This window comes from Bacillus rossius, chromosome 10 (genome assembly GCF_032445375.1).
Source record: "Bacillus rossius redtenbacheri isolate Brsri chromosome 10, Brsri_v3, whole genome shotgun sequence".
NCBI lineage: Eukaryota > Metazoa > Arthropoda > Insecta > Phasmatodea > Bacillidae > Bacillus > Bacillus rossius.
In genome coordinates, this window is record NC_086337.1 from 4196125 (window position 1) to 4208845 (window position 12721).

The 12721-nt window shown below is 35.7% G+C and overlaps 1 protein-coding gene across 1 annotated transcript in view; it reads right to left on the reverse strand.

Annotated features, from left to right (window-relative positions):
- LOC134535727 (gem-associated protein 5-like) overlaps positions 1-12721 on the reverse strand; it is a 212626-nt gene that overhangs the window by 76834 nt on the left and 123071 nt on the right. Inside the window, exons 13-16 of the mRNA XM_063374945.1 lie at positions 5338-5512; positions 4622-4747; positions 4250-4468; positions 3865-4015 (exon numbers count right to left, since the gene is read on the reverse strand). Of these exons, the coding sequence (XP_063231015.1) occupies positions 3865-4015; positions 4250-4468; positions 4622-4747; positions 5338-5512 (671 nt within the window). The remainder of the gene's footprint in view (positions 1-3864; positions 4016-4249; positions 4469-4621; positions 4748-5337; positions 5513-12721) is intronic.

A 12721-nucleotide genomic window follows, 5' to 3' on the forward strand; every position in this document is an offset into this window, starting at 1 on the left:
ACCATTCTGAATTTCATGCAAACATTGTAGGTCTAACAAAAGCCCGCCGCACACGGTACAATATTCCTTACAATGTTGTATGCTAGGAGTCGTACTGGCTCTACTACTTGTTTCTTCACTCGAATTCAAACTGGATACTAGTAGCTGTACTAGCTGGGCTACTTGTTTTGCGTAATAGACTGCGTCCTATTTTCGTTGCTTGCTGTGTTACAATATTTAAGGAGTGGCCAATCAGAACTCACGAAAACAGCACAAGGGGTTGTTTACACTTTTAAGCGCGCATGTCGTGATAAACATGGATGGAAATAAGTGGAATAGTGACCAACTCCTCGTTTTAATAAATGCATACAAAGAAGAACCTTGTTTGTATGCAGTAAAAAATGTGAATTATCTTAATAAAAATTTGTTGTGGAGAATATTCTCTAACAAAACTAGTAAGGCAGCTAGAATCGTGTGCAGCAGAAACTTGTAGCGCACCTAGTGTTTCAGCTTGTAGCCTACACAGTACAGAAACCAGTAAGCATTCTAGTAAGCAAACTAGTAGAAAATATTGTACCGTGTGCGGTGGGCTTAAGTGTACATTGTAAAGTTGAATATAGTTTTTATTACTAGAACATAATTATTTTGTTAGTTTTATTTACCGGTAACTTATGCCAGTGCCTAAATTTTTGTAATTAATGTTTTCAAAGTGGAGAAAATATGGAAATATGGAAGATATGGAAATAATACTGTATTGTAGGGCCTATGAAATGAACATTTAAAAACATCTCTGATGCACTGTATGAATGGCTATTACTTCCACAGCAAAAAGAGGTAAGCCTACTATGTATGTATATTTAAGGTTACCTACGTACAGTCAAACCTCTATCTATTGAACTCGCATGTATCGATTGTCCGTGTTTATCGTATACTTTCTACGGTACCGGCAAAATTGCCATACAACTAAGGTTAAAAAAGTCCGCTTGTACCGATGTTCGAATGATCGTTTTGTCCGCATTGATCGTACAAAATATGTGGTCCCGTCACTATAAATTATAATAGATGATCGTTTAACCACAAAGATTTGGCAGAAATAACCATTTCTTAGAAAGAAACCGTCATAAAAACAGTAACGATAGTATATAGAAATAGTAAAAATTACCTTAAATCTGCATCCAAGTAATGAAGCACGTAAACATGAAGAAAAGACAAATGAACAACAACTTACAAAGAAATATGGATGATGTACCATAACTACAGTACAAACCCAATTGTTATCTTACGATAATTACCGTAAAAAGAACTAAAGATTCTTTGTAGATACCATAATACTACAGAAGCACGATAGCTACCACATTTGCACTATAGTTACCGTAACAACCGAGATGATGTATATTTACCGGGATGGTAATGTATTTATTTATGACATTAAAATTAAAGAACATTATTGAAAGAAAAAAAAGGATGTTAAATTTTGATATGTAAGGTTGGCACATGTTGCTAAGAAATAATGTGATCTGAAAGAATGCAGTACTAATACGAAAAGTGAAAATGGTACTCGTAGATTTTTAGGTTATGGCAGTCTCTTTCGTTTTTCAGTAAATATTGGCCGAAAAAACAAGTGTATCGGAAGTCGGCAGAATTGCCGATTCAACTAAATATTGGCATAATTGGCTTCTTCAGCACAGCTCTACATTTGATGACATGAGTAAACATATTTCAGACTTCAGGATATTGAAAAAGACTTAAATTTCCATGTAGGTTTATTGTGCGTATGTTTTTTTTGCAAGTGTAAATTGAATTAAGTAAAATGCTTCAATTTGTATTTTTTTTCAACCGATTAAACTTTAATGACAAGTAACTGATATATTTCTGACACTAATTTTGAGGTTGAAATATTTTTTTCAAAATCTAAGAGTGAAGTCCACATCTATTGAATGTCCACACTACTGAATTTTTTTGTTGGTCCCCTGAAAAACGATAGATAGAGGTTTGACTGTATTTAAATTATATTAACTATGTTTTACTAGTATTTTGCATTACATTACTTTTTTAAGTAAGTAAATCACATCATTTATAAAAACAGGGTGTGTAAGAGCACATACATACGTTTTAATTAGAAAATGAAAAAAAAAATAAAAATATTGTAAACATTTGCGGGAAGCGACATTTTTTTGGTTTAGGGTAACTCCTCTATAAAGTACTCCTCTATAAAGTACAGTCAAACCTCTATCTATCGTTTTTCAGGGGACCAACAAAAAAATTCAGTAGATGCGGACATTCAATAGATGTGGACTTCACTCTAAGAATTTTTTAAAAATATTACAACCTCAAAATTAGTGTCAGAAATATATCAGTTACTTATCATTAAAGTTAATCAGTTGAAAGATAAAAAAAATGAAAGTATTTTACGTAATTCAATTTACACTTGCAAAAAAAAAACATACACACAATAAATCTACATGGAAATTAAAGTCTTTTTCAATATCCTGAAGTCTGAAATATGTTTACTCATGTCATCAAATGTAGAGCTGTACTGAAGAAGCCGATTTTGCCAATATTTAGTTTAATCGGCATTTCTGCCGACTTCCGATACGCTTGTTAATTTTCGGCCGATATTACTGAAAAACGAGAGAGACTGCCATAACCTAAAAATCCACGATTACCCATTTCACTTTTCGTAGTAGTACTCCATTCTTTCAGATCGCATTATTTCTTCGCAACATGTGCCAAACGTACATATAAAAATTTAACATCCTTTTTTTCAATAATGTTCTTTAATTTTAATGTCATAAATAAATACATTACCGTCACGGTAAATATACATCTCGGTTGTTACGGTAACTGTAGTGCAAATGTGGTAGCTATCGTGCTTCTGCAGTAATTATGGTATCGACAAAGAATCTTTAGTTCTTTTTATGGTAATTATCTTAGGATAACAATAAAATTGGGTTTGTACTGTAGTTATGGTACATCATCCATAATTCTTCACAGGTTGTTGTTCATTTGTCTTTTCTTCATATTTACGTGCTCCATTACTTGGCTGCAGATTTAAGGTGATTTTTACTACTGTATACAATCGTTACTGTTTTTATGACGGTTTCTTTCTAAGAAATGGTTATTTCTGCAAAATCTTTATGGTTAAACGATCATCTATTATAATTTATAGTGATGGGACCACATATTTTGTACGATCAATGCGGACAAAACAATAATTCGAACATCGGTACAAGCGGACTTTTTTAACCTTAGTTGTATGGCAATTTTGCCGGGACCGTAGAAAGTATACGATAAACACGGACAATCGATACATGCGAGTTCGATAGATAGAGGTTTGACTGTAGTATCATATTTTTGGTCCCCTAAAGTACTTTACAAATGGAATTTACTGTATGTTCATAATTGCAGTACATTATTATTGTGTAATAATTCTTTAAATTCTTTCACAAACCTTTATTCTAAAATTCAGTAAAGTTCGAATAAGAGAGGGAATCCAAAAATAAACCAGCCAGAGAGAAGGGAGTGAGTGCATGGCCACGCAGCAGTGTTCAGTGTTCTCCCTCCCTCTCTCGTCACAAACAGGCACGGTGCACACGGTACACAATTATCACGTCTATCTCCATAGGTTTTGTGACCCAACCGTGTCCAAAAATTTTTTTTTTTTTTGCGTGAGGTTTTCTATGCGTTCTACTGCAACATTTAATTTGCGACAAAACTGGTGTAGAGGGCGTGCTTGTTTTTATTGAAGAAACTGACAAAATATTGACAAGGAAATAGCCTGCGGTCTTTTCTCTCTTGGGGAAGACGGGAAGGGGAAACACAGGGGATGAAGGAGGCAGGGGAGGAGAGGGGCAATAAGCTGAGAGTATTCTACTGGAGGCAGACCTGTGAGAGACGAGCGGAGCCAGGGACACCAGCAGCGTGGACAGCCTCTTCTCCCGCGCCGCGACCTTGAGCAGCTCGGCGATGTCGCCCCTCCACACCTGCAGGTGCTGCGAGCTCTCGGCGAGGGCCGGCGACTCCTGCACGGTGCTGGCTGCAAGCACACCACACGCCACTGACAGCTGCTCGCTCACCAACAACACTGCAGGTACTCTCAGTCTTATGTACCCCGTCATCCTGCCTTGTCAGTCAACACTTATCAGAGACAGTACTATTGATTCTGTCTTTTTTTAATAGTACATCATTTCCTCTTGAAAATAAACAGAAAAATGTGGTAGCAGAATGAGTAGGGTGTTGACCAATCTCATGCGAGTGCAGACATAGTCACCTTCCCGGTCCAGCAGGCGGCACACGGCCTCGCGGTCGCCGTACAGCGCGAGCAAGGGGAAGTCCTCTTCGTGCTCGGCACAAGCGACCGTGCCCTCCCCGCTGTGCGCCAGCAGCGTGCGGCACGCAGCCAGGTACGCCTCCATCTTGTCCTCCTCCACCGCCTTCACGGACCACAGCAACGACTTGGGCTTCATTCGCTTCACTTCCGTACCTTCCCCTGCACACAATTCAATGTTTCAAACATTTCTGTAAAATTTAGTTTCTCATTTTTACATTGTTTTTTCTTTCTAATGCTGCACGAAGCTCTATGATTAGTGAAGTGAAGTGGCTGCATACAAGAGGCCGAAACAGCACGGCTGGTAGGACTCACCCACGCGCTGGTCCGCGCCGCCCGCCGTCGGAACGGCTGTCTGTGCCGACTCCTGCTGCTGCGCCTGCTTCTCAGCTGCTTCTGTGGCACGCTTCAGGCGCTTTACTGCACTCTTCTTCCGCAACACTACAGCACAGACGCCCCACAGTTACACGCTGGCACTGCTGTGGCTGCTACTACGCTCCGCTTCTTACAAGTTGTCCATCATCACTACAAAGTAAAAAAATTTGTACTTACTTGTCCAAAATTAAATATGTAATAATTAGACACATAAAAAAAAAGACAAGTTGGAGTGGAGAGAGGTGGAGTGGGGGAAGTGGGGAGAGGGGATGGGGAGGAGGCACCTGGCCAGGGAACACGCCCCCTCCCCTTGGCACTCCTGCTCCTTCCCCGAGATTCAAGCAACCATATAGTGGCGTGAGTGACGCAGTTCACAGGCTGATCATTCAATTTTCAATCTCAGCAGAGGTTCAGGAGGCAGAGCATGTGGTTTTTCAAATAAGCTGTTTCCATTGCACACCTTCAAGCTTCAAGATACAAGAATTTGTTTGTAATGCAACCTCCACTCTTAGGTTGAACAGTTTCCCTCCCTACATTTCACCATGCTCACTTATATTTGGAAGTGACTTATATTAACAATAATGGCGGGACACAGAAACAGTACACACTAATATTTTGTTCGCGATGGATCCCACGTAACTTTGAGAGGGCCTCACCTAGCTCGTGCACGGACTGGTAAGTCTGCCTGGAGACGCGCCAGGCGTGCAGCGTTCCGTCCGTGCCGCCCGTGAACACCAGGTCGGGGTCCAGCGGGCTCCACAGGCAGCTGAACACGGAGCCCTCGTGGCCCGAGAAGACCACCAGCGCGGTCCGTGCCGCCACGTCCCACACCTGCGCACCACGCTCCCGGCTCACCTTACTGACGTGCCGTACTTGCAGCCACGCCAAGATACCCCGAGGATATCCCAGCTGCACAAGTGTTTGCTACTTGACAATCATTTCAAAATCCAGCTTAAAAATGGTTGATAATTTTACCAACATGAATTACCATGAAAAGTTTCACCTGCAAATGTAATGGTAGTCACGTCATTTCTACCCAATAGTGTGCCGTTCAGTTTGCATGTCTCATTGTGAAAGTGTTCTATGTACTGTTAATGTAGAAAAGAAAGAAATGATTGTGTCACTGTATTTAAGGTATGCACAATACCCATTTTTTTATTTGAATTGAAATTGAATTCAAAGACAAGATTGAAGTCATTAAAAATTTTTCACATTAATAAAAATCCTTACATATACGAGGCTTGATTGAAAAGGAACGCCTCCGTGACCACAGCTTTATTATTTTATCAGGTTTTACATTCTTTTTGTATCTGAAAGCCACGTATGTCGTATATGCACTGCTCTAGTGAGGAGATTGCGACCCACTTGGAGGTGAGTACTGTCACACCTCTTACAAACATGTACTGTAAAACTACAGGATGAAATAAAACTTTATTTATCGAGAACTCCTCAGAAGTGGAAGTAGAGAAACAAATAAAATAAGAAATACAATATCTTACTCCGGTCAGCATCTTGTGGATAGTTCAACAGGAAAGAGAAACGAATAGTAAGAAAATCACGAACAGCTAACAGATGGTTTGTCTCTTACCTTTTACTGACTTAAGGCTAAGATCCTTAGTTTTGCAGCCTCCAAGAAAATTATTTCTCCCATGAATATCGTAGTAGATAAAAAATACATACTAGACAGAATTGTAAATAAAACTTTGAATTTTGTAAATATGACGATAAAATTTTTTTTCAAAAAATGCTGTCTTATTTAATTTTAATTTTGAAATTTTCAAAACTAAATATTAGGTATATATTTTAACGGTACACGGCTGTTACTTTGCACATAACTTAAAGGAGGTACAATGAACAATTCTGTCTAGTAATTTTTTTAATACAACGTACAGAATTTAAATAATCTGAGTATTAACTACTGTGATTTAACTGTCACTTGCCGCTGATGAAAGGAACGAGTTCAACAGTTTGCCGCTAGAGCTCCGATTAGTTCCGAGTTTACTCACTAGATGGCTCTAATATCGCAGAAGTTCAGGCGGGAATATTATCGCTTCGAAACGGTCAAAACACAACACTAGTATCAGCAATAGCATTGAATGGCAATAGTAATCAATGAATTGAAAACCGTCTCACGTTGTCGACAATTTCTATAGATATATTTGTCAGCTTTTCAGTGATGTAAATTATTATTAATATGCTTCACTTGTCGTGACAAATTTATTCATAGAATATTTTTTATTTAAAATCATCTAACTACAATTACTGAATTGTTTTAGTAGATAGAGATTTATTATAATAGTTGGGCGTCTTAAAAAAAAAACTTATTTTGGAAATACTAAAGTGCTAAATATGATTATAATATCTAACCTGTTTCGTTTACGGGCATCTACGTGAACGTCGCACATTACATTTTATTACAACATTATTTCACATATTATCTTAGTGACTTCATTATGTATTTTGATATGACTCTTTACCTTAACACATGAATGAATCCTGCAATCACGGTGTATTACAATAATAGCAAAATGGTTTCATATAATAATATAACTTCCAAAATCTATTTAAATTATTAAATTATTATTTATACTTCTATTCAAGAATCGTACATTCAAGACAAATAAATAATGTTTAAGATTTTATTAGAATATTTCAATTATTGTAAAAAAAATTTATTTGCAAAATGACAATGATTTTCTATAAATTTATTTAATTATATTTCTTTACTTATATTTATTTAATTGTATTTCTTTAATTATATTTGTACCTGGACAAGCTCTGGTAGAATGGGCTATACCTCTGGGTGTAATGTTACATAAATGAGTTATGATCAAAATATTAATAGTTACTATTGCAACTCTATAGAGATGTTTAAAAAAAAAAAAATAGTAACTGAAGGACCAGCCACCTATGGCAACTTCCTCCCGTAATGATTTAGTTATGTATATAACGATACAAAAATAAGGGACAATCTCTCGATGCTGTCGTTGAACAATGGTTAACTAAAAGTCGTTTAAAATTACCTTTGATTTTTAACAATAGATTTTTCACTACCCAAGCATTTATTGTATCACTAACCTTGAGCAGTTAAACATTTTCGTTAGTTACACAAGTTCGTTAGAAACACAATTACAAAGCAGTGGCGATTCTTTTTTTTTATTTTTCTTCTGGGGTCATGTAAAATTATGTTTGTAAACAAATATTGGCCAGAAAGAATTATATATTTTTCAATTTAACTCCCGCTACATTATTTGCAACTATAAATGATCAAAGAAACATAAGTTCCAAGTGCGCGCATACACGCACGCATATGTATACATGTAAATACTTTTGAACAAGTGAAATGAGGAGTTTTAGCAAATAAACATTCAGGTAATTTTCCAAAATACAATTTTAAAGACCTTTATATTGTGTTCTTACATTTTCAGTTAGATGTATTTAAATAATTTGGCAAATATTACAATCTAAAAACTTTTGTAAGTATGTCCAGCAATTTTTTTAGGTAATTTTATTTGTGTTACAAGAAACCGAAGACCTTGCTGAAGTAAAATTATTATGTATATAAAATGTGTTTAAATGGGTGTGTTATACTTAGATGAAATTGATCTAGAATTATATGAAATAAAATTCTATTGTTTTACCAGCCTTTGAGCTTTCTAGCTTACGTGAAATTGTTATAATTAAACTTTATTGCCTAAGTTTTGAATTGCTCGAATATGCAAAAAGTATATCACTCGCTCACACACTGGCCTATAAAAATTCCAACCCACTACAGAGAACCACCAAATATATTGCGTAAGTGTTTCTGAAATGGAGTTAAACTTTAAAATTGCCTTTATTATTTCAAAAAAAATAATTGAAAACTCCAAGCAAATGTAAGAACACGTCTTCTAGATATAATGGAAGATTATAATGCCGTGTCCGAATTCGCCTGAAGAATATACTTGTAGATACTTTGGAAGTGACTTCGCAAGGCTGTCAGAAATGGACGTGAAGTATGCTATGCAATACGCAAGTAAATGAATCTGTGTAATTCTTGCGTACTTCCAGTTGAAAATACGTCTTCATTTGAAAAAAAATATGGTCATATTTTATATATCATTTAAATAATTTAAGAGGTCGTAAAATAAATATCATTTATTTTGTATTTTACTGGTATCAATAAATAAATTGAAAAAATTAATTTATGGATGTTTAAAACGATGTTTCAACAAACACATGTATATATTAAGCCTACCGATCGTTACTACAAAACAAAAGTACAACAATAATGTAAGTTGCCTTAAATTCACGTGACAGCGATGAAGTGTTAAAAGAAAGGACTAATTTCACATGTGTTTAAAAATAAAATCCAAACATCCTTTTCGGCTGGCTAAACATTGAACATATCCGGATTCGTCAAAGGCAAGTGAAGTACGCAAGGTTGTAAACATGTAACTGCATTACTTTCTGATTAATTTTAATAAAATTATGCATACCTCCAAAAAATGTTCAGTTAAAATTAGTATTGCATTGGTGTTTGTATTAAAATATAATGTATACCGGGTATATTTTTATTGTGTTTTAAGGTTTGTTGACTTTTGTACCTCATGTACTTTTGGTGAAAAGTGAAAATGTAATTATGTAGGTATTATTTATTATCAGGGCCCAAAGCATAACTTTATGTTCGTTGGCCGAAAATGAATTGAAGTTATACTTGTATATCTAAGAAAAATATTTGTATTTTGTATTAATGTAAGTATTTTATTATGTAAATTTTTATTACTTACAAATATTTTGTACTCATAATATCTAGTTTCTATTTGTCTTAAGACATAATCAAATTATACACTCAGCAAAAAATATTTATTGGTTTGCAATTTTTATTGTTACAATATTTTAAAATGTAAATTTGCTATTCAGCAATATCAAATTCTAAAACGTGAGTAAAAATTATCATTAAATTATATCAATGGCATATTTATTGGATTAGTATTCCTTGCTCCTAATCACTTACTCTGGTTGTTTACCTTCTGTATAACCTCAGTCAGTGATCGTAATTTATGTACACCTTTTCCCCACTAAGACGATTCAGGTGCAGATTCTGGAGCAGTGTTTTTTCATGTACGGATGTGTCAATAAATCCGTCAGTTTGGTAGTGGTGTTGGGGGGGGGGGGGGGGGGGGGGGAATTACTACTCTTAAAATATCACTTTATCTGTATGCTTGATAAAATATCCTTTGGTTAGCTCCCTCCGAAATATTCTTATACAACCTATGACGTGTAGCCTACTCCTTAGATATTTTACTTCCAACACGTTTGATTGCGTAGAGAAGGCGATTCTTCGAGTTGGTGGCCCTTTCAGAATTAAATTATTATTATTATATACAACTGATGTTTATTTCGAGCCTCTTTGACTTCCAGTTCATACATAAAAGACGAACTACCAGTGATGCTTGACGTCACCAGTAGGGATAGCGTGAAGGAGCTCCTCATTTCGCCAGACGCGACTGGCATACACACGTATTTATATTGCAATAATAAATTACTAAATGATAGCTTATTTTTCGAAAATATGATTATGTTTTTTTACAAGAAGTACGAATGCCAGGACATTTACAAATAACATCGTTTTTAAACATCACATATAAAAAAAGGAAGTGTAATCAAAAGCCATAAGCTGCAGGTCAGCTAAAAACGGAAACCAAACATTTTTCTAGCTCTAGCCTCATGTATACATGCTTAAAAACATAATACATTTAAAACACTAAAATTAATGCAATAACCTGCAATATTTTGAAGACAGATATTCAGCTACAAAATATTCTCCAATAGTATAAAAAGTTCACCTGTATAAATAGTTGCAAAGAAAAATACAGTCCTAATGAGATATCAAATATAGCAAATAATACCGCTTTGCAACATAACGTCATGCTATTAGATGGTCAACGTTCAACTGTTTGTGTAATACACATACGCACACACCTGTGACAAAATGTGTAAAGAAATAAAATTTGTAGGAGCGCAAAACCTTTGTAGTACACAGTTAAAAATTATAATTATATTTTTCACGGGGGCAGGAAAACTACATTACTGGCCAACTTATTTCAATGTAGCGGTTAGCTGTGAACGAGCGTTCTTGCAAAAGAGATCAAATCTTGACAGTTTTGGCCACATAATCACCGCAGTAAAACATACAATTTGTATATCGTATATGTGTAGTGCACCAAATTAATATTTATTATAATTACCTTGGGTTGCACTCGGTTACGTACGGGTTTCTAACTGAAATGTACCAAAAATAGTAATATTTATTCTCTTGCGCTTTGTTGAGGATCGAGTAGTCTTGGATGGGTGTATGGGAAAGGGACAGAGAGGCAAAGGGATTGGAAATCTAATGCTAGCCGAGGCAGAGTACACCATTCCCCACCCCCCTCTCCCAGACCGGTCGTAAACATGACACCCCGCTGGGCGATAAGAATTCTGAGAACAGCGTCCTCTTGCCCACCCCCCTCCTTTTTCCGCGCGTCGCTACATCGTTCAACAGTAGTACTGCTAATGCGCTCTGTTGAGGACAAAGATAACTACGCGTGTCTTTGCCCTCTCGCGAGAAACTCAGGATCTTAGCCTTAAGGTTTGAAATGATTGTATTGTTTAAGAAAGTTGTTTTGAAAGGAAGAAAGTATACACTGGGCGCTATTACGCTATTAGTTCTCCAGTGTGGTGTGAACAAACTACCATGTGTGGCACTATGCAGGCTCTATCGGTTCTCCAGTGTGGAGTTGGCTGCTAGGCCTGAAAGAAGCGCACGACTTAGCACATCTAATTAAAGCTCTTGATATTTCATTTTAATTCGCCAGTAAAACTGTTATTTGTTTAATCTGAAGCTTTGAACGTGATGCAAAACTGTGAGACTGTTATGAAACTTCACATTTATTGCAAAGTTTTAAAACACTGGATTTTTAAGAACTACTGTAATTCAGTAATGAGCACAAATTAATTACATTTTGTAATTGTGCTTTTTGATTTCACAAGTGCAGATGATCATAACTAAAGTGAAGGGTTGTTTAGCTTGGTATGATCAGCCACAATAATACGAGGAAACATATTACACAATTCATAGATTTTCCAGGAATTTTTTTTTATAAGTCTAATTGACATTTAAAAAAACTTTAAACATTTCCTAAAGTATATTTATAGAACACATTTATTACGTTTCTAAAAATTTGAGAGTAACGACCATTAAGGAATCAAGTAACACAGTAAGAGAGTAAGGCATAGTTAGTAACACAAAAAGAAAATTTCAAAAATAAATTATTTGGAAGTCTATTGCCTTATTTTTGAGAGCTACAAGATAGTGTCACAGCGTGCAGTAAGCGAAAAAATGAGCCATGTGGAACAATAAGAAAAGGTTACATTATTTCCTGGTATATTTTGAGGCCAACCCCCCTTATACCGGGGTAGTTGTACACGTCCGCACACACCACGCCAGTCCCGTGTACGCGTCACTAATAACATCCTCATACCTGCCAACCTATGAAAATCTGAATTAGGAAGATTATTAAACACAAATAAAATTACCAATTTCGACAAAAAAAATTACCTATATGACTACAATGCAGACTTTTACTGCTAAAATACAACTAAATTACACAAATCACCCACTATAAAATAAGCTATAGCTACATTAAAAAATATTTGTGTGTTGTTACCTGTTGACTGTGATACTTGAAGATCAGCACAATATTTCACAGAATACAACTCACAAAATCTAGGTAAATATTTACAATCGCGGTAGATGCCAAAAATAATGCTAAAAATCCGAAAATACTTTTATTCTATGCACTTTCACTTCCTCTTTTCAAATCAACCGGCGGAGATAAGAAATTCCAAATACTTTAGGAGATATCGAATTTTTTAATTTCATGATATGTAGAGTCGCGGTAGATGCCAAAAAAATGTAAAAAATCCTAAAATACCTTTATCATATGCTCTTCAACTTCCTCTTTTCATTAAAAGCGGCGGAGATAAGAAATTCCAAATACTTTAGGAGATATCGAA